The sequence below is a fragment of the Doryrhamphus excisus genome, linkage group LG11 (assembly GCF_037039965.1).
Source record: "Doryrhamphus excisus strain RoL-2023G ecotype Guam linkage group LG11, RoL_Dexc_Guam_v1.1, whole genome shotgun sequence".
Taxonomy (NCBI): Eukaryota; Metazoa; Chordata; class Actinopteri; order Syngnathiformes; family Syngnathidae; genus Doryrhamphus; species Doryrhamphus excisus.
This window is the reverse complement of record NC_136367.1, coordinates 12,210,377-12,234,167: the sequence shown is the minus strand read 5'-3', so window position 1 is coordinate 12,234,167 and position 23,791 is coordinate 12,210,377. Positions and strand designations below refer to the sequence as shown.

At 41.5% G+C, this 23,791-nt stretch overlaps 3 protein-coding genes across 9 annotated transcripts; 2 read left to right on the top strand and 1 right to left on the bottom strand.

Moving 5' to 3' along the window:
• The first annotated feature begins 187 nt into the window (after positions 1-187).
• On the top strand, positions 188-8,237 carry mettl17 (methyltransferase like 17). Its single transcript, XM_058081825.2, has 15 exons — positions 188-389; positions 571-712; positions 1,016-1,165; positions 1,247-1,334; positions 1,515-1,596; positions 1,690-1,763; positions 2,902-2,996; positions 4,313-4,383; positions 4,504-4,611; positions 4,729-4,797; positions 4,868-4,918; positions 5,005-5,091; positions 6,089-6,285; positions 6,390-6,513; positions 8,122-8,237. Exons 1-14 carry the CDS (start codon positions 321-323, stop codon positions 6,487-6,489), a joined length of 1,383 nt encoding a protein of 460 aa, XP_057937808.2. The 5' UTR covers positions 188-320; the 3' UTR covers positions 6,490-6,513; positions 8,122-8,237.
• sdr39u1 (short chain dehydrogenase/reductase family 39U, member 1) lies at positions 8,126-9,998 on the bottom strand. Its single transcript, XM_058081839.2, has 6 exons — positions 9,859-9,998; positions 9,386-9,492; positions 9,197-9,279; positions 8,994-9,115; positions 8,743-8,895; positions 8,126-8,660 (listed from the first exon to the last, which is right to left on the bottom strand). The coding sequence occupies exons 1-6, from the start codon at positions 9,872-9,874 to the stop codon at positions 8,236-8,238; spliced, it is 906 nt and encodes a 301-aa protein (XP_057937822.2). The 5' UTR covers positions 9,875-9,998; the 3' UTR covers positions 8,126-8,235.
• Positions 9,999-10,716: 718 nt separating this feature from the next.
• Positions 10,717-20,833, top strand: LOC131140925 (acyl-coenzyme A thioesterase 3-like). Of its 7 annotated transcripts, none has more exons than XR_013629456.1 (5): positions 10,727-10,936; positions 11,905-12,379; positions 12,916-13,103; positions 13,189-15,262; positions 15,703-15,776. XR_013629456.1 is itself a non-coding variant. In XM_078794755.1 (5 exons), the coding sequence occupies exons 3-5, from the start codon at positions 17,177-17,179 to the stop codon at positions 20,106-20,108; spliced, it is 1,245 nt and encodes a 414-aa protein (XP_078650881.1). In that variant the 5' UTR covers positions 13,797-15,262; positions 16,856-16,888; positions 17,171-17,176; the 3' UTR covers positions 20,109-20,833. The 7 variants fall into 7 exon arrangements, 5 of the variants coding, with proteins under 5 accessions (XP_078650879.1, XP_057947541.2, XP_078650881.1 ...); XR_013629457.1 differs by having other exon boundaries at positions 15,747-15,770; XM_078794755.1 differs by lacking the exons at positions 10,727-10,936; positions 11,905-12,379; positions 12,916-13,103; positions 15,703-15,776 and adding exons at positions 16,856-16,888; positions 17,171-17,645; positions 19,247-19,434; positions 19,521-20,833 and having other exon boundaries at positions 13,797-15,262.
• Positions 20,834-23,791: the final 2,958 nt, after the last annotated feature.

Below are 23,791 nucleotides of genomic sequence, written 5' to 3'. Positions count from 1 at the left end.
CATGCGCAATGCTCATACCACTTTAAAGACTCCAAGTTGGATTACGTTGGGGGGGTTGGTGACCATAATTAAACAAAATACTTCATTATAAACTATCATTGTTGTATTTTACAATGGTTGGAACAACAAGGGAAGAAGTGAGAATTCTGACATTAGGAACTAAACTTCAAAGAACAACAGTTCCGCTTTACCGGATGACCGGAATTATTCTGTTGAGGGATCCAGGAAATGTGTCCACCGATGCATGGAGGTAGCTGAAGATTTTGCCTGAAATTACTTAATTTCAAGCTCATTCGGTTTACTGCTTCCTGAGAGGAGACATGGCGACACGAAGATATATTTCTTGTGTCTTCTGTCAGCGGCCAAGTGTAGTGAGGATACTAGGCAAGGTGAGTGCGGTTTGTGGGTGTCATTGAATGCAGCACCATCACAACATTACGTTGTAGGTCACACGTGAATTACTGTACTGTCAACATCTGTTGTGTAGCATTCTCACTACACAGAATATTTATAGAATGTTTATATATAATTTACATGTTATGCTCTTTTAATTTACATTTCTCACCCAAGAACATGACTGCAGCTGCAAACCTTCAGACCAGCGTAGATTTTCTGAAAGGGGAACCACATAAACGACATCCAGGTGTGACCCACCTCAAAACCCTACGCCTGCCCGATGATCTCCAGTCGGCCGCACGCTCAATTATTCACAGTACGTTACTCAATAATGTGCAAATCCAAGCTATGTCTTCATAAGTATGGTGGAGGACCACCGTACCAACTGTCTGGAGGTCAACAGTGGCTAATTACCTCTGTAATGAAAATAACTGTTGAGAACAATGTCCAATTCACAGGAACATGCCTGGTGAGATTTACCAGTTAATAGATGAAGGAGCTCTATTTTAGGTCCTCTTTTGAAATCCATTTATATTCACACAATGTTCATGAATAGTCATAATAAATATCACCACCATTTCTTTAATATGACCATTTTCTTATTTTCGTCCACCTGCAGGGGCTCAAGTGCCACAGCTTTCCGACCGCACTCTCAAGCTGACAAACTTCCTGTGGAGCCGGAAGCGTGCTGTGGAGGATTCTACCCTGAGACAGAAAGCTCTGAGTCTTGAGAAGGAACTATGGGAAAAAGCCATGCAGAAAGCAGGAAGTGGGTGATAAAAGAGGATATTGAATATTTTGGAGGTGTTTGTTGTACACGCTGCTGGAATTGATCTTCTTTATGTTGCAGGTGTAGACAAGCAAGTGCTGGTAGACCGCATCCAGAGGGAAGTTTTTTCTGAGCTCCGACGCACAATCTATCGCTGGACTCCATTGAAGTATTTTTGTTTATTACTTTTATATCACATGTAGATGTTCTACATAGATATCGATATCCTTTCATGTCCGTTAATGTGCCATGGCTTCATTTTTTTCGATAAATGTCTGCTCAACATTTAATCACATTTAGGCAGCATCCACATCAGATTTTGCCAATAGTGACAAAATGGTGTTTCAAGGTACGATGAGGAATTAGGTGTGGTCTACATGGCGGCTCGGATGGCTGGAGGCTATGCTGCCGTGAGGAAGGCTCTCAATGAGGTGACCACAAAGTCCTGTCAATAGAGAGCATACAAGAAAATAATCTTGGTTAGTTTAGTTGTTTTTTTAATTTATTTGTCTTGTTTGTTTCAGATTAAGAAACGGGATGCCTCCTTTGCTCCTCAGTCTCTCCTGGATTTTGGGTCAGGGCTGGGAACAGTGGCGTGGTAAGTGAAATATGAAGTGGATTAAACACAAGCTTTGACATTGTGAGCACAGTGTTCCCTTAGGTGACGACAGAACAAAATGTTATTGATTTAATGTTGTTTGTTTCATTTTGTGCGGCGTTAGACACACACACTGGTGATAAAAAAAAAAAAAAACAACACTGAGCACTGATTTTGAATATAATGTACCCGTCGTGGTAATAACTATAAAAGCAATCTTCACTCACTAAATGTACTGCAAAAAAAGGTCAGTAAGGATAATTCATAATGGCGCCTACAGAGAACATACTAACTACTTATTTCTAAAATCACAAATACTTAAATTTGCTGATATAGTTAATCTTCAAACAGCTAAAATAATGCATAAGGCTAAAAATAAGCAATTAGCTAAAATGTCATCCAATACTTCTCTACAAGAGAGGAGAAATATGATCTCAGGGAAGAAGTACATTTGAAACACTTCTATGCTAGGACTACGTTATGCTAGCCATAGCATTTAAGTATGTGGAATCAAACTATGGAATGGATTGAGTAAGGACCTCAAACAATACACAACGATGAGCCAATTCAAGAAACAATACAAGCAGTTGATGTTTGCTAAATACAAGGATGAAGAGTCTTGAACCAGTCATGATGTGCTATATATATCACTATATTGACACTTACTATGGTACCCATTATGGCATTGGATGCTCATATCACCTCCTACTTCGGTACGAGGTGCATTATTAAAAAAAAAAAAAACAACCTTAAACTGTATTATGGAAAGCAGGAAGTGAACAAATGTAACAGTTACTGATTGTAAAAGTACCAGATGGAGGGGTAGGATTTAATAAGCTTTGCTTCTTCCTACTCCTTTTGGACATGTGGAACTGTGAACTCAATTGTAATCTGATGCATGTTCAAATGAAATAAAACCATTACCATTACCATGGTGTATCTAAAATATCCCTCTATTGATGAACAGATCCGTTCTAATACAACCAAGTCAGTTGTGTCCAAATTGGCTTTAGCTGGTACATGTCCTTCTATGTGGACATTGGATTTGTATATACTATTTTTTCAACACCATAGTGCATGAAATGGCCGTTTTTGAAAATATCCATGTTTGTGTGGAAATGTGTAATTTCTTGCACAGGGCATCCCATGCTCTCTGGGCGGACACTTTGAAGGAGATGGTGTGTGTGGACAGCTCAGGCCCGATGAACATATTGGCAGAACGACTTCTTAAAGGTGCACACACTCACGCACCCTAAAACATGGTACTTACGAATACCGTATTTTCCGCACTTTGAACACCCCGCTTCCACCAATGTCCAGCGGTTGGAGTTCTGTTCTCCTGGAATGATGGCAAGTTCCGAATTCATTTGCGTCGCTTGGTTTTTCATAGTAGCAGCGAGATGGGCGCAATGTTGTTTTTGTTGTTTTGCCTAGTATACCTATCGGAGGCGTGGCAGAGGTAAGTGTACGTACTGTACGTGTTATGTAATGTGCTCTGAATACATACGCTGGCAGCGTATGTATTACATCTCTGTGTTAGCAGGAAGTGGTCCGACAGTCAATCAGGCAGAAGACTTACAGTGCATCCGGAAAGTATTCACAGCGCTTCACTTTTTCTACATTTTGTCATGTTACAGCCTCATTCCAAACTGAATTAAATTAATCTCTTACCTCAAAATTCTACACAAAATACTCCATTATGACAATGTGAAAAAAGGTTTTTTTTACATGTTTTGAATTTATTAAAAATAGAAAACAAAAAAATCACATTTACATAAGTATTCACAGCCTTTGCTTAATACTCAAGGATGATCAGTGAAAAAAAGATGCACCTGAGCTCAATTTTGAGCTTCATGGCAAAGGCTGTGAATACTTATGTAAATGTGATTTCTTAGTTTTCTATTTTTAATAAATTCAAAAAAAGTAAAAAAAAAAACATTTTCACATTGTCATAATGGAGTATTTTGTGTAGAATTTCGAGGTAAGAGATTAAATTAATACAATTTGGAATGAGGCTGTAACATGACAAAATGTGGAAAAAGTGAAGCGCTGTGAATACTTTCCGGATGCACTGTACCAAAAGCACGTTTTTACACACATAAGGCGCACAGTCTATTTAAAAATAAATAAAGGCTTTTAAGTGCGGAAGATACAGTAAAAGGATGCAGGGGGGGACTTTGAAAGTTTTTATTTTTTATTTTATTTTTTTAGAATGCCCTTTATTGTCATTTTACATATAGTAGAAGCTTTCTGTTACTATTGGTTATTAGTATCACCATTTCCGCCTTGTTGCATGTATTTTTATATTGTATTGAATAATTAAATACTGATTTTATTTTTTGTTCCTTTTATTTTTTAAAAATGAATATTTTATATATATATTTTTTAATATATTATTTTATAAAAAAATTTTTTTTCAGATGATTTTTGTGCCTCAAACATTCCCTGGGGCTTGCCTTTGACACACACGCCCCAAAATGAACTCGGCCGTCCTCAGATTAAATTAGCTTGCTGAATGACTTAAACTTGTTCTTGCTCTATTGGGAAAGGTGACGATGAACACGCTGATGCTCACATGAAACACGTCTACTTCAGGCAGTTCCTCCCCATGTCCCCCAAGGTGAGACCAAGAAGAGGTCCTAACAGCAAAACACACTCAGCCCTCGCCCCTGCACATGATTTATGACTTTTTTTAATTACAGCTAATTTGTAAGAATCGTGCAATCTGTTGTCCTGTCAGGTGCAATTTGACCTGGTGACGTCCGCCTTCACTTTGTCCGAGATTCCCACCACGAAGGAACGAGAAGAGGTGGTGTTCACTCTATGGAGAAAGACCTCCTCCTACCTGGTCAGTCTAACTTTGCTACTCTGTGCTGATAAGTCGGATTGAGTGCAATAAAAGGTTTCAGTTCTTGTCTTGTGACTTGATTGTTGTGATAAAATGCTTGGACTTTCCACTGTGCAGTTGTTGGTGGAAAACGGGACCAAAGAAGGACATCAGATCCTCATGGAGGCCAGAGATATTTTATTACAGGTACTTCAGTTTTTGTACATTAAAACTAAAAAGCAGTCTCATGAGTTAAATCTTTATTTTCCATTTGTAGAAGAAAGAAAAAAACATCTACGATACCAGACCAGCATCGGTGTTTGCTCCGGTAATTATTTTGAAGTAATAACATGTCACATTATCAATTTTTGAATATTTTTTTCAAATGTTTTTGTTGCTTTGTTTGGATTCAAGTGTCCCCATGAAGAGACGTGTCCAAAACTAGCACTCATGCCTGCGGTACCCTGCAACTTTCACCAGATGTATATGCCTCTCTACGGGGTAAGTCTGAGCCACACTTTGCATTCTTATACCATTATACTAAATGAGGGTCGCCTGGAGCCAAATTGTATTTATTTTTATACTATTTTACTTGAACCTGATAAACAGCCTTGTGCCCCCCATGGAGAGGCAGCCCTGTATTTATTGTCCAGCCATTAGGGAAAATAGTATTGCTGATCTAAATGCCCTTACATATGAAACGGATTTGCTCTACCAGGGAAAAGTGTAAGATACCATTCCCGTTATATAGGTTTTGACTGCTGGACTAGAGCAGGAGGGGATAGAAAAGAAGAGAAAAATAAAACGGTGGGGGGCACTACATAGAGAGACAAGAACAGCCACAACAATTGTAACAACAATAACAAAACAACAATGTTCCGGAGGTGGATGACAATGAAATGACCCAAAATGATGAATCGTGACGACGCAGGACACCAGAAGTGACTATGTAGGAACCAGTAATGTCAATAAATGTCAATTTTATGATACAAGCTGCACTTTTCACAATGTTATTGTCATTTAAGAAGCAGCCTGTATAAATGTTACAAGCATGCTTTATTTTTAACTCGCAATCTCTTGGAGAGCCGAGGTCAAGTCTGGGAACTTGTACTGAAACCCGGTCTCGAGGGTCCTCTTGGGAACCACTTTCACTTTCGCTTCACTCTAGTGAACTTTCATTGACGAGTTGCAAAAATTGTCCTGTGGACTCAAATCTTCTCCACTAACCTTTATTCTACTTATATAGGTTTTGACTTTGTCTTTTTTTATGCAAATGTGGAGCTGCTGAACTAGAGCAGGAGGGGATAGAAAAGAAGAGAAAAATAAAACGATAGGGGGCACTACAGAGAGAGACAAGAATTGTAACGACAATAACAAAACAACAAACAAACGAGGATACAGCAGCAATCATACTTATTGTTGGCAATAATATTATTGAAAATATTAACTATGACTGTGAACAGAATAGCAGCCCCGTATTTAATGTTGTTTTTGTCAGCACAACAGTCACACTGAGAAGTTCAGCTACCTCATCCTGACACGAGAGCGCCCTCCAGAGGCAGAGGGAGTCAAGGAGGTGGAGTGGTCTCGGCTGATAGCGTCCCCACAGGCCAGGACGAGGCACGTTCACTGTCGCCTGTGCTGCCCCAACGGACAGCTGAAACACGTCGTGGTGACCGCACGAAAACACAGCAGGTGAGAGCTCCTGGCTGCCATGCGTTGACGTTTTATCTCTGACTTGAAAAGAAATCAAAATAAGACAAAAGTGAAAGCTGATGTGGTTGAGGTTTCGTGTTCAGGGACGTGTACCGCTGCGCCCGCAGCAGTGAGTGGGGCGACCAACTTCCTCTTGTTCCGGAGGTGGATGACAACGAAATGACCCACAATGATGAATCGTGACGACGCAGGACACCAGAAGTGATACAGTGAAGAAAATAAGTATTTGAACACCCTGCTATTTTGCTATTTCTCCCACTTAGAAATCATGGAGGGGTCTGAAATTTTCATCGTAGGTGCATGTCCACTGTGAGAGAGATAAACTAAAAAGAAAAATCCAGAAATCACAATGCATGATTTTTTAACAATTTATTTGTGTGATACAGCTGCAAATAAGTATTTGAACACCTGTGTATCATCTAGAATTCTGACCCTGAAAGACCTGTTAGTCTGCCCATTAGAAGTCCACCTGCACTCCATGTATCATCCTGAATCAGATGCACCTGTTTGAGGTCGTTAGCTGCATAAAGACACCTGTCCACCCCATACAATCAGTAAGACTTTAACTTGTAACATGGCGAAGACCAAAGAGCTGTCCAAAGACACCAGAGACAAAATTGTACACCTCCACAAGGCTGGAAAGGGCTACGGAGCAATTACCAAGCAGCTTGGTGAAAAAAGGTCCACTGTTGGAGCTATCATTAGAAAATGGAAGAAGCTAAACATGACGGTCAATCTCAATCGGAGTGGAGCCCCATGCAAGATATCACCTCGTGGGGTCTCAATGATTCTAAGAAAGGTGAGGAATCAGCCCAGAACTACACGACAGGACTTGGTCAATGACCTGAAAAGAGCTGGGACCACCGTTTCCAAGGTTACTGTAGGTAATACACTAAGACGTCATGATGTGAAATCATGCATGGCACGAAAGGTTCCCCTGCTTAAACCAGCACATGTCAAGGCCCGTCTTAAGTTTGCATATGACCATTTGGATGATACAGAGGAGTCATGGGAGAAAGTTTTATGGTCAGATGAGACCAAAACAGAACTTTTTGGTCATAATTCCAATAAGCGTGTTTGGAGGAAGAAGAATGAAGAGTACAATCCGAAGAACACCATCCCTACTGTGAAGCATGGGGGTGGTAGCATCATGCTTTGGGGGTGTTTTTCTGCACATGGGACAGGACGAGTGCACTGCATTAAAGAGAGGATGACTGGGGCCGTGTATTGTGAGATTTTGGGGAACAACCTCCTTCCCTCTGTCAGAGCATTGAAGATGGGTCGTGGCTGGGTCTTCCAACACGACAACGACCCGAAGCACACAGCCAGGAAAACCAAGGAGTGGCTCCGTAAGAAGCATATCAAGGTTCTAGCATGGCCCAGCCAGTCTCCAGACCTGAACCCAATCGAAAATCTTTGGAGGGAGCTCAAACTCCGTGTTTCTCAGCGACAGCCCAGAAACCTGACTGATCTAGAGAAGATCTGTGTGGAGGAGTGGGCCAAGATCCCTCCTGCAGTGTGTGCAAACCTGGTGAAAAACTACAGGAAACGTTTGACCTCTGTAATAGCAAACAAAGGCTACTGTACCAAATATTAACATTCATTTTCTCAGGTGTTCAAATACTTATTAGCAGCTGTATCACACAAATAAATTGTTAAAAAATCATGCATTGTGATTTCTGGATTTTTCTTTTTAGTTTATCTCTCTCACAGTGGACATGCACCTACGATGAAAATTTCTGACCCCTCCATGATTTCTAAGTGGGAGAAATAGCAAAATAGCAGGGTGTTCAAATACTTATTTTCTTCACTGTATGTCGGAACCAGTAATGTCAATAAATGTCAATTTTATGATACAAGCGGCACTTTTCACAATGTTATTGTCATTTAAAAAGCAACCTGTATAAATGTTACAAGCATGCTTTATTTTTAACTCGCAATCTCTTGGAGAGCCGAGGTCAAGTCTGGGAACTTGTACTGAAACCCGGTCTCGAGAGTCCTCTTGGGAACCACTTTCTGGCCTTGAGTGAGGATCACAGCTCTCTCTGAGCCCAGTAGGGCGTTCATGGCAAATCCCGGCACAGAAAAGATCGTGGGCCGCCTCAGCACCCGCCCCAGTTCTTTGGTGAATTCGTAGTTTGTATTGACGGTGGGGGCTACACCATTTAAGACCAGCGGTGAGGAAAGTGGTGTGTCAGCCGGAGACTGCAGGGCATGAGCAATGATTCCTGCCAGGTCCGAAACGTGGATCCAAGGAAATGGCTGCCGCCCGGAGCCTAGAGTCCCACCAAGACCAAGCCAGAAGGGCAGCAGCATCTGCTTCATTGCACCACCGTCACGGCCCAACACTGCCCCTGGTGGAGGAAGGACAAAAAAAGCTTAATTCTGAACTGCTGTAAACAATTGTAGTAGTACTAGTAGTATTAGTGTACACACCAGGTCTGATTACCACTTGCTTTGTGGTTTTTGTCACACTTTCCGGCAAAAGCGCAGAAGCTTCCCACTCTTTCACTAGTTTGGACAGCAGGTCAAAGGGTGTCCAATCACTGTCTTCAGTATACTCAGCTGTCAGACTGGGCTTGTAGCACGCTACGGATCCAGGTTCAAGCACAAAGGAATTGGTCAGTGTACGCAATATGCATCCCATAGTATGTATAGTTTATACAGGAACTTATAAGGATACTAACCAACGCCAGAGACCAGAACCCAAGAGTGAGGAGGACTGGGGGATGCTGCGATGGCTTGAGCCAGAGCTTTTGTCGTGTCAATACGACTGGAAAACAAGTCCTTCTTGTAGCTTTCGTTCCACCTGGAATACAAAAAAAGTCAAGTGAAGAGAAGTTCATTTTAGGTTCCTGGCGGTAGAAACTTCTTAATGTGTGACCCTTACCATCGCAGAGGGTTCATGATGTTCTCTCCTGCCAAGTTGACAGCGCCGTCACATGGTGGAAGGCCGCCTGACTGCAACTCAGCCTGCATGCAAGAAGGAAGGAGCAGTAAATCAGATTTATTGGAATACAAATTTAAAAAAATTCACCCGAACCGAATCTATATTTGGCATAGCTTGGGGTCATCATACCCATGTTATTCTCCCAGGACCTGCCTGGCGTGAAATCACGGTGACCTCATGACCTTGTTCCCTGAGAAGACGCATCAACTCTCGACCCACAAAGCCAGAGCCGCCTCCTACAATCACATTAAGATTAGAATATACAGACAGATATTTAATCATTATTTTACAACAATTTTAAACTTAATTCATTCATTTTCTACCGCTTTTCCTTACGACTTTAAACTACTCATTCACTGCCACAAACTGCGCATGCGTGTACACATGCTTACAAAACAAGTTTACAGTGAACTTAACTTTTTGCAAGAGCGAAAACGCTTCACATTATAATAATTTTAGTGCGTATCTATTGTCATTATAAAGGGAGCCGCCACTCTTATGTAGGAATGAACGTACACCATGCTACGTTAACAGCTAGCAAGACCCATTCATTTTGTCATCATGACCTTTCCTTCACCGAATAAAATACACGTAGTACATACCTATTACAACCCTCATTGCAATTAAATACGGTCCAGTGTTAGAATAACAACGAGTTCAAAAGTTGATATTCCTTCGTGAAGGTAGCACTTTCTTTCTCTCGTAAGCCTTTTTAGGACCGTACCAAAGTCCGGAAGTTACGTCATTTGCCAGTACGGAACAGCGCGGTAATAATAAATAATACATTTTATTTGACAAAGACACTTTACAGAAGAATGGAGTTGAATAAAAACAAGTAAACAGAGTAAAAGATACATTAAAATACAACATTAATTCGTTAATACACAGTTAAAGCATGAGTAAAAGCGGGGCGGGGCGGTTATGGTTATTATGGCCAAAATCAGTATGCTCTGTAGCGACTCCATCATCAGAAAAAGCCGAAATAAACAAAAATGGCGGTTGTTATCAATTCCTAATTAAATAAAGTTATCTTTAACGTATACTATAAATACAATTTTTAATGTGCTTCAGTGTTTACGCGTATTGTACTACATTTTAATGTTTCTTCTCCTCATCGTGTTTTTTTTTGTTATTTTTATTTTTTGTATTTTCCTCAGTATAATGCCTAGTACCAGTTAAAGGATAATTGTTGTGGTAATTTTCCCTCCTTGTGTTGGACATAAACAAATCACATTAATTAATAGACAATTGTTAATGGGTTTTATTTGCCAGAGGCAAGGAAACGCAGACGTGATTTGCTTTCATTTAGTCGTTTGTAAATAGGGTCGGGAATCGGGATAACCGCTACTGAAACAAAAAAAATATCCCAATAGTAAATCCATAGATTCTTCCGGGATCGTTTACATTTTTGAATCGCTAGTTGCAATGCCCAGCCGGGTCCGTGGACCGAACACCAACGAAGAAGAACCGACAGGAAGCGCGTGTGTTTATTGCTACGAATCCCCTCAGTTGAGCTCAAAAGTTAGGCTAAACTTCAGTAAAAAAAAAAAAAAGAGAGAAGAAGACTACTGTTCGGCTCAGTGAAACAATTGCAACAGAAATATATCATACATAACCACGGAGGGCGGTGCCTACGGGTGCCTTCGAATTCAACGTGGAACGTCTTTGCTGCAGAATACGGTAAGTAAAACAATACATTTTAACAATACACTTATGCCACCGTTGAATAACCCAAGCATCAAGCTAACATTAGCCTGTGTAATTTTTCATAGACAAACATTTAACAAGTTGTTGTTTTTTTGTTTGTTTGAAATCCTGCACCCAGGTTTCATTAAATTAATTGGTTCGATATTTACAGTATATACACACTGAAAAAAATCTGTGGGGAAAGTTCCTGAAAATCATAAAATCATAAAAAAACATGGAGAACTTTAGACATTTCAATCCGAAAAGAACAATGGTTAGTGCCCTCATTTAAATCTCTCTTAAAAGCATCAGCATCGAGAATCATTAGGAACTGAAATTACTCAAATTCAAGTGATGCCCAACCCTAATATTTACTTTACTTACCCCGTGCATGCGTGGGTTTTCTCCGGGTTCTCCGGTTTCCTCCGACATTCCAAAAACATGCTAGGTTAATTAGCCACTCCAAATTGTCCATAGGTATGAATGTGAGTGTGAATGGTTGTTTGTCTATATGTGCCCTGTGATTGGCTGGCCACCAGTCCAGGGTGTACCCCGCGTCTCGCCCGAAGAAAGCTGGGATAGGCTCCAGCACGCCCCGCGACCCTCGAGAGGATAAGCGGTAGAAGATGAATAATACAAAAGTAATGTAAGTGATTTTTTGGGCGTGTGTTGCTTCACGCTAGTGAACTTTCATTGACCTGTGGACTCAAATCTTCTCCACTAACCTTTATCCTGAGAACAGCAGATTTGTGTTGGTTCAGCCTTTGTTCACCCTTTTAACTCCAGTGCATCTTTTCTTTACGTAAAGTCACATTTTGGGGAGCCAAATTCACCGAAACACCATAGCGATTCAAATTGATTGAATTGAATGTGCAACATGAGTGCATGGAATAATTAAAGTAGATATTCTGATCATTACTGCAAGCCACTTAGTCGTTGTTCTTGCTCTTGTTGCCCATCAGGACATCATGTCTTCTCAAGTCCGACTCAGGCTGCTTCCCAGTGCCAGGTGTTTTTTTGACGAGCCCATCCAGGTGAAGGTGGATGGCCTGAGGTCCAGGCAGGTGGTCACCATGAGGGCCAAGGCGACAGACGAGAGAGGAGTGGTCTTCCGATCCTCGGCCATCTATAGAGCAGACGTGAGCGGCGCTGTGGATTTGCAGAGGGACCCGACTCTTTGCGGGAGCTACGTGGGTGTGGAGCCCATGGGCCTGCTGTGGTCCATGAAGGCTGACACGCCACATAAATACTTCCACTGGAGCCTGGCACTGAATCCTCACATGGTCAAGTTCTCTGTGCATGACGGCGTAGCAGAGGAAGATGGGGAGGGCGGGGCTCTAGCAGAGGCAACCAATGAGAGGTGTCTGATTGCGGAAGGGGTCAGCCGGGTTGTCGTCCAACAGGAGACATTTCGTGGTGTTTTGTTCACTCCTCCAGGTGGGTCTCTGTCATCGTCAGATGACACTTAGTAGATCCTTATCAAATATAAGATCTGTGAGTTATGAATGCATCCATAAACATGTCTCCTTTAAACACACGGCTTGCTCCTCCCGCTCCAAATCCTCCTGCTAGCTTGATATTGACCTGCTAGATTTCAAATTTGCAATAAACGTGACTGTTGGAATTATTCGATTAATTCAGATGCGTTGATCAATGAAAACGGAAGCTAACATGCTAAATGCACAATTCAGGTTTACGTTCTAAATATGTTTTGCACACTCATCATAAAGCCTCTATTACATCCATAGGCACTGTTATAGGTCACAATAACATGTTCAACATAGACATACATGTGTAAAACCAAGTTAAGCACGACACACACTGGTAAATAAATGTAATATGAATGTTTGGCGACGCCATGGTGCCCACCCAGGGCCAATGGACAATGGGGTTTTCACTGGAAACACCATTAAGTGTCCAGGAAAGTTTACATAAATTAAAGCAATCATTTTTCTTTCTCTGTGACTCTCCAGGCGAAGGTCCCTTCCCGGGTGTCCTGGATTTAAGCACCTTCATGTCTGAGAAGCGAGCCAGTCTGTTGGCCAACAAAGGCTTTGTGGTTCTGACCATGGCGGTGTTTAACGATAAACCTGCCAACATCAAACACTTAAACCTGGATTACTTTGAGAAAGGCGTCCAATTCTTACAACAACAACCCAAAGTGAGCTCACAAGTGTGGAAGCAATGCAAGGGAAAGTAGTGTCTTTAAGTTGTTGTAATGTAAAGTGTAATGTTTGTGTTTATAGGTAGGCGGTAAAGGAATCGGTGTGATATCGAGGTCCAAAGGAGGAGATATCGGTTTGTCGCTGTCGTCTTTTACCTCCGGCGTGGAGGCGGTGGTCTGGATCAACGGCTGCAGTGCAAACATTGGCTATCCTCTCCACTACAAGAACCAACAAGTGCTGTCTGTCTTGGGGTCCAACGTGAGCAAGGTGATGCCCACCCCATCTGGCGCCAGCATTGTCAAGTTTGGCGTGGATGATCCCAAAACCGAGGAAAACAAGGGCAGCGTGGTGCCCATCGAAAAATCCAAGGCAAATTTTCTTTTCGTGGCCTCGGAGGATGACCTTAACTGGGACAGCAAGGCCTTTATGGAGGACATGGTGCAGCGACTGAAGCATGAGGGGAAGAAGAACTTTGAGGCCGTGTGCTACCCGAGAGCCGGACACCAGCTGGAGCCGCCCTACGGCCCCTACTGCTATTCCGGCCTACACGGGATTCTCCGAGCACCCGTCTTGTGGGGGGGCGAGCCCAAAGCCCACATTAATGCCGAGGTCCACTTGTGGAAGAAGATTGAAGACTTCTTCAGAACTCGTCTGACCTCTAAATTATAGACTCATTAAGTCTGATGGGAAGAACCTAGAAGAAAATCGTGAACCAATTGTCGAATAAGTAGGCGTGTCACGACATACTCAATTCATGAGACAAGACGATACACGAGATTGGGTCTCCGAGCCGAAAAGAGATTTTTAACATTACCTTTTATAAAAGTAAAAAAAAATTAAAAATATGACTATATTGTAATCTACTAATTTAATTCTACTACGTTACATTACATCACTCCTCTTGAGTCTCTACTCTGTGCCGACGGGGACTGTATAACAGACAGAAGGGCTCACTCCGTTCATGCCATTGTTCTATGGACGTTTGACACAAAGGTGCTGAAGCCAATGCACAGAGTGAACTCTCCTGCCTGTTTGGAAGCAGAAAAACACATGCATGCACAAGGCAATATAGTGAGGCCAGCAAAATTATTTACTGTAAATTACGGTCTATAAGCCGCGCACACTAAATTCATAGGAAAAATACAGATTTGTACATATATAAGCCGCACAGGTCCATGTCATACAATGGCATGAGTTGGAGTTGCATCTTTTTGACAGAAGCAAATTGTGAGCTATGGAAAAAAAAAACTCACCAGCTTGTCAACCTATTGGAAATTGCAGCAGGTCACTCTCCAACTTGTATTAGTACATGCTTGCTGATTTCTCGGGTAATACCTTTTGAGTGTTAAGTTGCTGTGTCATGAGTTTAGAGTTCTTTGTAAGATGTTTCACTGAGTAATGACCTCCTGCAATTTCCAAATGGGTTGGCAAGCTCGTCGTGATTGAGGGATAGCTTCTCATTGGCTCCTGCCAAAGAAAGGACTACCGCGTTGTCACTGATTGCGCTGAAGTAAATGAGATGTAATGAGACTGGAATTTAGCCAAAAAAATTAAATAATTGATTTTGTGATTTAATTATCATCCCAGGCCGAGTCTCCACCCAGTGGCTTAGTGTATTAGTCTCGTGAGACATTTTGACACCCAGACAAATTCGTATTTTAATTCAATTTACATGTATAGAATAACTAGTGGTGCAACAGTACTGTATGTATCTGTATCTAACCATACGGTTTGGTATATATGCTACAAGAAACTGTTTTTGTAACACAACGGAAAGCTGTGACTTTGTAAAACATTATAACAATACACTTTAGTGCCACGCTGTCAACGACAAGAACCGATTTTTAGACGTGCGTTACGGTGACTCTCACCATCGTGGCGACGCTCACCATCATGGCGGCCAAAGCTGCGCAGGGCGTACTACGGAAGTGAACACCCAATCATTTTTTTAAAGTCTTGTGTCCTTTAAACTCTTTTGCTCTGCACTGAGTCAACAATCTTACTAAATCACATATTAAGTTAAATCACGCATGCGCTCATCTCATTTTTACAACAATTTAAATACAGCCACCCTTTTTTGGATTAAACGGTGTCACAGGGCGGATCGTGAAGTTATTTTAAACCGGATTCGACTGGCCGAACTGTGTCCTTTGCGGTAAGTTTGTGCAACTGCAAAACTTCACATAAGTTCTGAATTTTCCAAAGACTGTCTGCCACTTTTAATCGACGAGAAAGTAAAATATGTGTTTTTTACACTGTTCTGTTTTCCGAAGCTACATTAAGCTTGTAATTCGAATCGAGTGTTTCACAGTGACACAAAAATGTGGCTAAACTCGTATTGGCGCTAAATCTTTTGCCTTTTTTTGTCTTTTAAAGTCTGTGTTTTCTCACTTGTGCAAGCAGTAAATCTTTTAACTCTCATATTTTGTTGACTTATTGTGATTACATCCGGTTGGCACAATACTAGTCAAATGCCATCACTATGCATATAAGGACTGTATTATATTTACAGATCTGCAATACAAAAAATAATACAAGTGAGCCATTTTTAGTTCAAGTGACCTTTCATTGAGGGGTTGCAAAATTTGTTCTCAGGTGGACTCGGTTGTCTCCATTAACCTTTGTCCTACTAACACAAGATCTGTGTTGGCTCAGCGTTTGTTCAACCTGTTCACCCCACCGCTCCTTTTCTTCAGGTAAAGTGACACTATTCACAAAAAATCTCCCTGACTGTTTGAGAGGTCTTCTACTAAACAATAAACTGTTAAATTAATTTTCTGACTGAATATGGTGTCAGACAGTGGTGAAAGACTTTGTTTTTTGTTGTACTTTTTAGTTGAACAAAATTGGCGATATGAGTGCATGGAATAATTAAAGTAGATATAGGGCTCTTGAACCAGTCATGATGTGCTATATATATCACTATATTGACACTTACTATGGTACCCATTATGTAATTGGATGCTCATATCATATAATTATTAGTGCATTATGAAAAAAAAAAAAAACTTAAACCAGGGGTCTCAAACACGCGGCCCGCGGGCCAAATGTGGCGCGCAGGACACTAGTTTGAGGCCACCGCCTTGATATGAAAGTTTAATGTTAGTGCGGCCCGCGCAAGTTTGATATGGATGCTGTATGGTATCATATACCCAGAAAAAATTATTACGTTTGATTAATGTTCATGTTAAAGGTTAAATAACTATTAATAGTTATCCTCCCTATCCGTGTGGAAGTGGTAAGTTTTGGGCTATTTAAATTTAAAGGAAATAACTTGAAGGCTACCGTTTAGGTCGCTAGCTCTCTAGTTTGCGAGTTAGCATGTCTCTCAAGACCCTGCAGTTGCGCAATATGTTGTAAATAAAAAGAGTATAAATGTGACTATAGTCGTGTTTTGTCATGTCTACAGGGCTCTAATAATGCTTTGTTCATTTTAATCTGAAAAAAATAATTTGTCTACCCACCAACTATATGTGGTTTCTTAAGTTTTTATTATTTGCCGTTTTATTATTATTATTATATTTATTTATTACTGATTGATTGATTTTCTTTATTCTTGATTTGTTCAATTTATTTTTCTTCTTATTTTGTGCATAAAAATAAAAATTAAGATATTTGAGAACAGTGGAATGTTTTATCAGAGCTTTTATTGTAGAAAATCGGAACCAAAGCACTGAAAAAGTTTGTATATTTTTCTGTTTTTAATAAATGCATTGGTTTTTTTTTTGGAAAACCTGATGCGGCCCAGCCTTGCCCAGACCCTGGCTCCAGTGGCCCCTAGGTAAATTGAGTTTGAGACCCCTGCCTTAAACTGTATTATGGAAAGCAGGAAGTGAAAAAATGTAACAGTTAGTGATTGTAAAAGTACCAGATGGAGGGGTAGGATTTAATAAGCTTTGCTTCTTCCTACTCCTTTTGGACATGTGGAAATGTGAACTGATTATGGGATGCACTCAATTGTAATCTGATGCATGTTCACATGAAATAATACCATTACCATTACCATATTCTGATCATTACTGCAAGCCACTTAGTCGTTGTTCTTGCTCTTGTTGCCCATCAGGACATCATGTCTTCTCAAGTCCGACTCAGGCTGCTTCCCAGTGCCAGGTGTTTGTTTGACGAGCCCATCCAGGTGAAGGTGGATGGCCTGAGGTCCAGGCAGGTGGTCACCATGAGGGCCAAGGCGACAGACGAGAGAGGAGTGGTCTTCCGATCCTACGCCATCTACAGAGCGGATGTGAGCGGCGCTGTGGATTTGCAGAGGGACCCGGCTCTCTGCGGGAGCTACGTGGGTGTGGAGCCCATGGGCCTGCTGTGGTCCATGAAGGCTGACACGCCACATAAATACTTCCACTGGAGCCTGGCACTGAATCCTCACATGGTCAAGTTCTCTGTGCATGACGGCGTAGCAGAGGAAGATGTGGAGGGCGGGGCTCTAGCAGAGGCAATCAATGAGAGGTGTCTGATTGCGGACGGGGTCAGCCGGGTTGTCGTCCAACAGGAGACATTTCGTGGTGTTTTGTTCACTCCTCCAGGTGGGTCTCTGTCTTAATCCGATTACACTTTAACCGGAATATCCGGAGAAAACCCACGCATGCACGGGGAGAACATGCAAACTCCACACAGAGATGGCCAAGGGTGGGATTGAACTTGGGTCTCGTAGCGCTAACCACTCGACCACCGTGCTGCCTGATATGCCCATACAAATGTCTATTTTTAACACAACCTGGCTCCTTCTTCTCCAAATCCTTATGCTAGCTTGATGTTGATTTTGATTTCAGATCAACATTTGCAATAACAGTGACTCCTACAATGATTAGATTAGATTCAGCTCAGTTGTTCAGTAGTGACCGAAGCTAACAAGATCAATGCTAAATGCACAATAAAGTAGTAAGCCTCACACACATGCTCAATAAGCACATTTAGAGTATAGCATGTAGAGGTAATCATTGATGGAACGATAAATATGGAATCTGTGTCATGGTATCTTACACACAGCTATGGTGTGTTCAAGGATAGCTGAAAAAAGTGTGACGCCTCAATAACATGATGGCAAATGATGGCCTTATGGCAGGGGTCTCAAACTCAATTTACCTGGGGGCCACTGGAGCTAAGGTCTGGGCAAGGCTGGGCCGCATCAGGTTTTCCAAAAAAAAAAAAAACGCATTTATTAAAAACAGAAAAATATACAAACTTTTTCAGTGCTTTGGTTCCGATTTTCTACAATAAAAGCTCTGATAAAACATTCCACTGTTCTCAAATATCTTAATTTTTAGTTTTCTGCACAAAATAAGATGAAAAATAAATAAACAAATCAAGAATAAAGAAAATCAGTATAGTTGGTGGGTAGACAAATTATTTTTTCAGATTAAAATTAACAAAGCATAACAAAGCAACAAAACACGACTATAGTCACATTTATACTCTTTTTATTTACAACATATTGCGCAACTGCAGGTTCTTGAGACACATGCTAACTCGCAAACTAGAGAGCTAGCGACCTAAACGGTAGCCTTCAAGTTATTTCCTTTAAACTTAAATAGCCAAAAACTTACCACTTCCACACGGATAGGGAGGATAACTATTAACAGTTATTTAACATGAACATTAATCAAACGTAATAATTTTTTCTGGGTACATGATACCATACAGCATCCATATCAAACTTGCGCGGGCCGCACTAACATTAAACTTTCATATCAAGGCGGGGGCCTCAAACTAGTGTCCTGCGGGCCACATTTGGCCCGCGGGCCGCGTGTTTGAGACCCCTGCCTTATGGCCTTACAGAGGTACATGTACAATGGACATTTTTCAACTAGCAATGTATAAAATTTATTACTGACTCAGGATGAATGTTTTGTTTTGTCTTTGGCAAAAATTGCTTATTTTTTTAGGGGGACAATGTAATTTGGAGCAAATACAGTATCTCCACAACATTGCGGTGCTCTGACTGCTGAATCGTGAATAGGTGGGAGGGTCCACTGTGTAACATGACATCTAATGACATTTTGGAGTCCATTACCATACACCCTCTAATGTTGAACACAATCTGTTCCTCATAGAACCAAATGTAAATAGAAAGTCTGTTCCAATCCATTATTATAAGCAACAGTGTGTTTTTCTCTTGACTCTCTAGGCGAAGGTCCTTTTCCGGGTGTCCTGGATTTGAGCACTTTTGCGTCTGAGAAGCGAGCCAGTCTTTTGGCAAACAAAGGCTTCATGGTTCTGACCATGGCGGTGTTCAACGACAAACCTGCAAACATCAAACACTTAAACCTGGATTACTTTAAGGAAGGTGTACAATTCTTACAACAACAACCCAAGGTGAGCATAATAGCGATGGAAGCAATGCAAGGGAAAGTAGTGTCTTTAAGTTGTTGTAATGTAAAGTGTAATGTTTGTGTTTATAGGTAGGCGGTAAAGGAATTGGTGTGATATCGAGGTCCAAAGGAGGAGATATCGGTTTGTCGCTGTCGTCTTTTACCTCCGGCGTGGAGGCGGTGGTCTGGATCAATGGCTGCAGTGCAAACATTGGCTATCCTCTCCACTACAAGAACCAACAAGTGCTGTCTGTCTTGGGGTCCAACGTGAGCAAGGTGATGCCCACCCCATCTGGCGCCAGCATTGTCAAGTTTGGCGTGGGTGATCCCAAAACCGAGGAAAACAAGGGCAGCGTGGTGCCCATCGAAAAATCCAAGGCGAATTTTCTCTTTGTGGCCTCGGAGGATGACCTTAACTGGGACAGCAACGCCTTCATGGAGGACATGGTGCAGCGACTGAAGCATGAGGGGAAGAAGAACTTTGAGACCGTGTGCTACCCGAGAGCCGGACACCTGCTGGAGCCGCCCTACGGCCCTTACTGCTATTCCGGCCTACACGGGATTCTCCGAGCACCCGTCTTGTGGGGGGGCGAGCCCAAAGCCCACATTAATGCCGAGGTCCACTTGTGGAAGAAGATTGAAGACTTCTTCAGAACTCGTCTGACCTCTAAATTATAGACTCATTAAGTCTGATGGGAAGAACCTAGAAGAAAATCGTGAACCAATTGTCGAATACGTAGGTGTGTCACGACATACTCAATTCATGAGACAAGACAATACACGAGACGAGAAGAGATTTTTAACATTACCTTTAAGAAAAGTAAAAAAAAAACTATATATATTTGACTGTATTGTAATTTAGTAATTTTGTAATTTAATTGTACTACGTTACATTACATCACTACTCTTGAGTCTCTACTCTGTCCCGACGGGGACTGTATGACTGACAGAAGGGCTCACTCCGTTCATGCCATTGTTCTATGGACGTTTGGCACAAAGGTGCTGAAACCAACAGAACTGAATAACAGTCAAGAAAATTGTGAATCAACGGTCAAATTAGTATATGTAGTATACTTCAATGTATAAAATTATGTATCAAATGATAAGATATTAGGTCACAATCCTAGTCAGGATAAGCAGCATAGAAACTGGATTGATGGAAGACTTTTTGACTCAGTTAATTGAGTTATGTAATCTGCTATATGCTTTATGTTCCTTTTTCAGGCGCACTTTAAAAATCAAACCACATTACATTTTACAGTTGTTGTTTTTTTTTACTGAATAAGACACCCCAAATGTATTTGAATAAAGGATGTGTGATATACAATATGATCTATGGAGAATTAAACATCTACTTAAACCATCAAAATGTTGGCTGTGGGTTTAATGCTTGGTGGGCCATAGCTAGTAAGTAACTAACAATGTAGATGAGCTTGTAAAACCACTACTAGCTTCTATTTTATGAATAGCTTGGTCAGATGTATGTGTGTATTTTATAATTTAACATTCATTTTACCACTTGACTGTTTATTTTTAACAATGTAAATGTAATTTCTGATGGTAAAGTCTAGTAGCATTTGTAGCTTATCAATTTCTCGATGGCCACAAGATGGCGACCCCAGCTCCTCGTAGCCAGTTAGCTGTGTGCTAGTCCCTTCATTACACGTCACCCCCCTCAACGCCTTTAGAACCGAGTTGGTCGGTGGATTGGAAGCCAGCGCATTTTCAGAGCCATCTTGTGTAAAGGTTCGTTTTCTTCCGTAATATCATTCAAAAACACAAACCTTCATATGTGCTAGATTTATTACACATCAACTGAATTGTTTCAAGCCTTCAGCTCAAGCATTTAGCTCATGAAAACCAGAGAGTCAAAACAGTTGAATAATGAATCAAAACAAATTTAAAAAATGCGATTTATAATACAGAAATGTAATTTCGCTGAAAATGATGTTTAATTACTGTATTCAATACTTGGTTGCAGCTACATTTGCACTCTTTTAATTGGGTCTAGCATGGAGGTCATCAACCTGTGGCACTGTTGACGTGTTACGGAGGCCCAGACCCTTCAGCTCATCTCTGTTGTTGGGTTTTTTACTGCTTAACTGGTTCTGTCGGGCTGCACGGCGGTTGAGTGGTTAGCGCGCAGACATCACAGCTAGGAGACCCGAGTTCAATCCCACCCTCGACCATCTCTGTGTGGAGTTTGCATGTTCTCCCCGTGCATGCGTGGGTTTTCTCCGGGTACTCCGGTTTCCTCCCACATTCCAAAAACATGCGAGGTTAATTGGCCACTCCAAATTGTCCATAGGTATGAATGTGAGTGTGAATGGTTGTTTGTCTATATGTGCCCTGTGATTGGCTGGCCACCAGTCCAGGGTGTACCCCGCCTCTCGCCCGAAGACAGCTGGGATAGGCTCCAGCACCCCCACGACCCTCGTGAGGATAAGCGTGAATGAATGAATGAATGGGTATATCAATTACTTGTGGCTTTTGCATGGAACTGCTGTAAAGTGTAATCGGATTAAGACAGATCTTATCTTATCTTATCTTATCGTTTCTTATCTTATCTTAATACTGTAGTCAGTAAAGCAGTTACTCATGGTCTGGCCACTGTGGGAAGGTGCCAGGTCATGTTGGAATATCAAGTCAGCATCAAGCATGAAGCAAAACGCAGGCTGCGCTTCATCTGCGCTTCACCTGCGCCCAGAATAGACCAGGTCGGAGCTGACGTGCTTTCTCCGCATCTTTGGCGCACTGTTTTGTCACAAAACTGTCACTCCTCCCGTGGTGCGCCGCCACACTGCGCACAGTGGTGCACTGGACCAAATTCCAACACCCTGCGCCATCTTGCGCTGCGCCACAAAAGTAAAGTAGAGCCCTATGTCTCTCAACTGGGCGAGGAACACATCAGGATTCATTAGGAGGGGCTGGACAAAGTAGCTGGGGGGAGAAGAAGTTTGGGCTTCCTGCGACCCAACCTCGGCTTTGTGTAAGAAGATGGATGGACACCTATCAGGTGGATGAATTATAATATTTTTTGAATTATAAAATATAAAATATGATCACAAACAATGTTGCTATGGGCTAACTATATATTATATGTTATATATTAAACAAAGACAGGATCTGAATATATATCAGTTATTAAATATTAACTTTTTTACATTATTAATGATGTAATGGCGATGAACTGGAAATTCGACTCCTACCAATGATGAGCCATGATAATGCACAATCTGTTTTTTTAGCTGGAAGAATAATGAAAAAAAGGACTAAAAGGCCTGTGACATGTTGATTCTATGTAATTTAGCTGCCTGCGTGGCGCACCCACACCCCCTCTTTTAGAATTAAATATATTTGTGAAAAGCACGGATTACATTTCAGGAATATAATATCACACAGGATGCTTGCAGGTGTGTGGTCTGACTTATCCGACATGAAAAAACAGAGAGAAGAAACCAGATCTGTGTTGGTTAGAAGAGGTGAGGCAGTTGTTATGATGATGAAAATGACCAGGCTTATGTCACCGCCGTGTATTATTAGGCCCACAATGTGTAATTAGCTCACGACCATTCACGGCAGACACCGACCTGCTCCCATCTGCCACCGATGGAATAGAACCGAAGCAAAAATGTTCACCAAATAATGCCTTAAAATCACACATGAGGTACAAGTGCCCATTTTGCGGGTTTAAATGACATAAACAAACTTAAAAAAAAAAAAAAACAACTCCCATGATTCCGTGCCCCTTAATGAGATAAGTTAACTAACATAAGACCTTTTGAGCTCGTAAGATCATCTTAAACACATGCTGGTATTCTCATCAGCTCGCAGTGTTTGTATTTAGGCCACAGAGTGGTCTGGAAATAATTAAGATAAGAGCCTGGAGGGAAGCGGGGCTCGCTCATATCTCCTGACTATATTTAGCTAGATAACTAGCAGACTGACTGAGATATTCATGCTTACTGTATGTTTTCTATACCTACATATAGCTATAGCCACCCTTATAAGTAACGTAGATTTCAAGTTTAAGCCTTAGAGTTTTTAGGTTCTACATGGAACAAAGTGTTTTGCATGTTTGTAGCTTTAATGCTAATTAGCTGTATCCAACAAAGTGTGTGCCTCTAATAAGCGTTAAGCCATGTGCTATATATAATGCTCATCAATGGAACATTACTGGTGCCTAGTGACCAGAGGCGGGGTATACCCTGGACTGGTGGCCAGCCAATCACAGGGCACATACGTATAGACAAACCATTGCCAGTCACATTCATACCTATAGACAATTTGGAGTCTCCAATTAACCTAGCATGTTTTTAGAATGTGGGAGGAAACCGGAGTACCCGGAGAAAACCCACGCA

Excerpts from the sequence above, each read along its gene's own strand:
- mettl17 (XM_058081825.2), top strand. The coding sequence starts at position 321 with ATGGCGACACGAAGATATATTTCTTGTGTCTTCTGTCAGCGGCCAAGT. Across the intron at positions 713-1,015 it reads CGCACGCTCAATTATTCACA|GGGCTCAAGTGCCACAGCTT; the intron begins GTACGTTACTCA and ends GTCCACCTGCAG. Across the intron at positions 2,997-4,312 it reads GGCAGAACGACTTCTTAAAG|GTGACGATGAACACGCTGAT; the intron begins GTGCACACACTC and ends CTATTGGGAAAG.
- sdr39u1 (XM_058081839.2), bottom strand. Across the intron at positions 9,280-9,385 it reads GTCCTGGGAGAATAACATGG|GCTGAGTTGCAGTCAGGCGG; the intron begins GTATGATGACCC and ends TCTTGCATGCAG. Across the intron at positions 9,116-9,196 it reads ATCATGAACCCTCTGCGATG|GTGGAACGAAAGCTACAAGA; the intron begins GTAAGGGTCACA and ends TTTGTATTCCAG.
- LOC131140925 (XM_078794753.1), top strand. The coding sequence starts at position 11,911 with ATGTCTTCTCAAGTCCGACTCAGGCTGCTTCCCAGTGCCAGGTGTTTT. Across the intron at positions 12,380-12,915 it reads TGTTTTGTTCACTCCTCCAG|GCGAAGGTCCCTTCCCGGGT; the intron begins GTGGGTCTCTGT and ends GTGACTCTCCAG. Across the intron at positions 13,104-19,520 it reads TCTTACAACAACAACCCAAA|GTAGGCGGTAAAGGAATTGG; the intron begins GTGAGCTCACAA and ends TTGTGTTTATAG.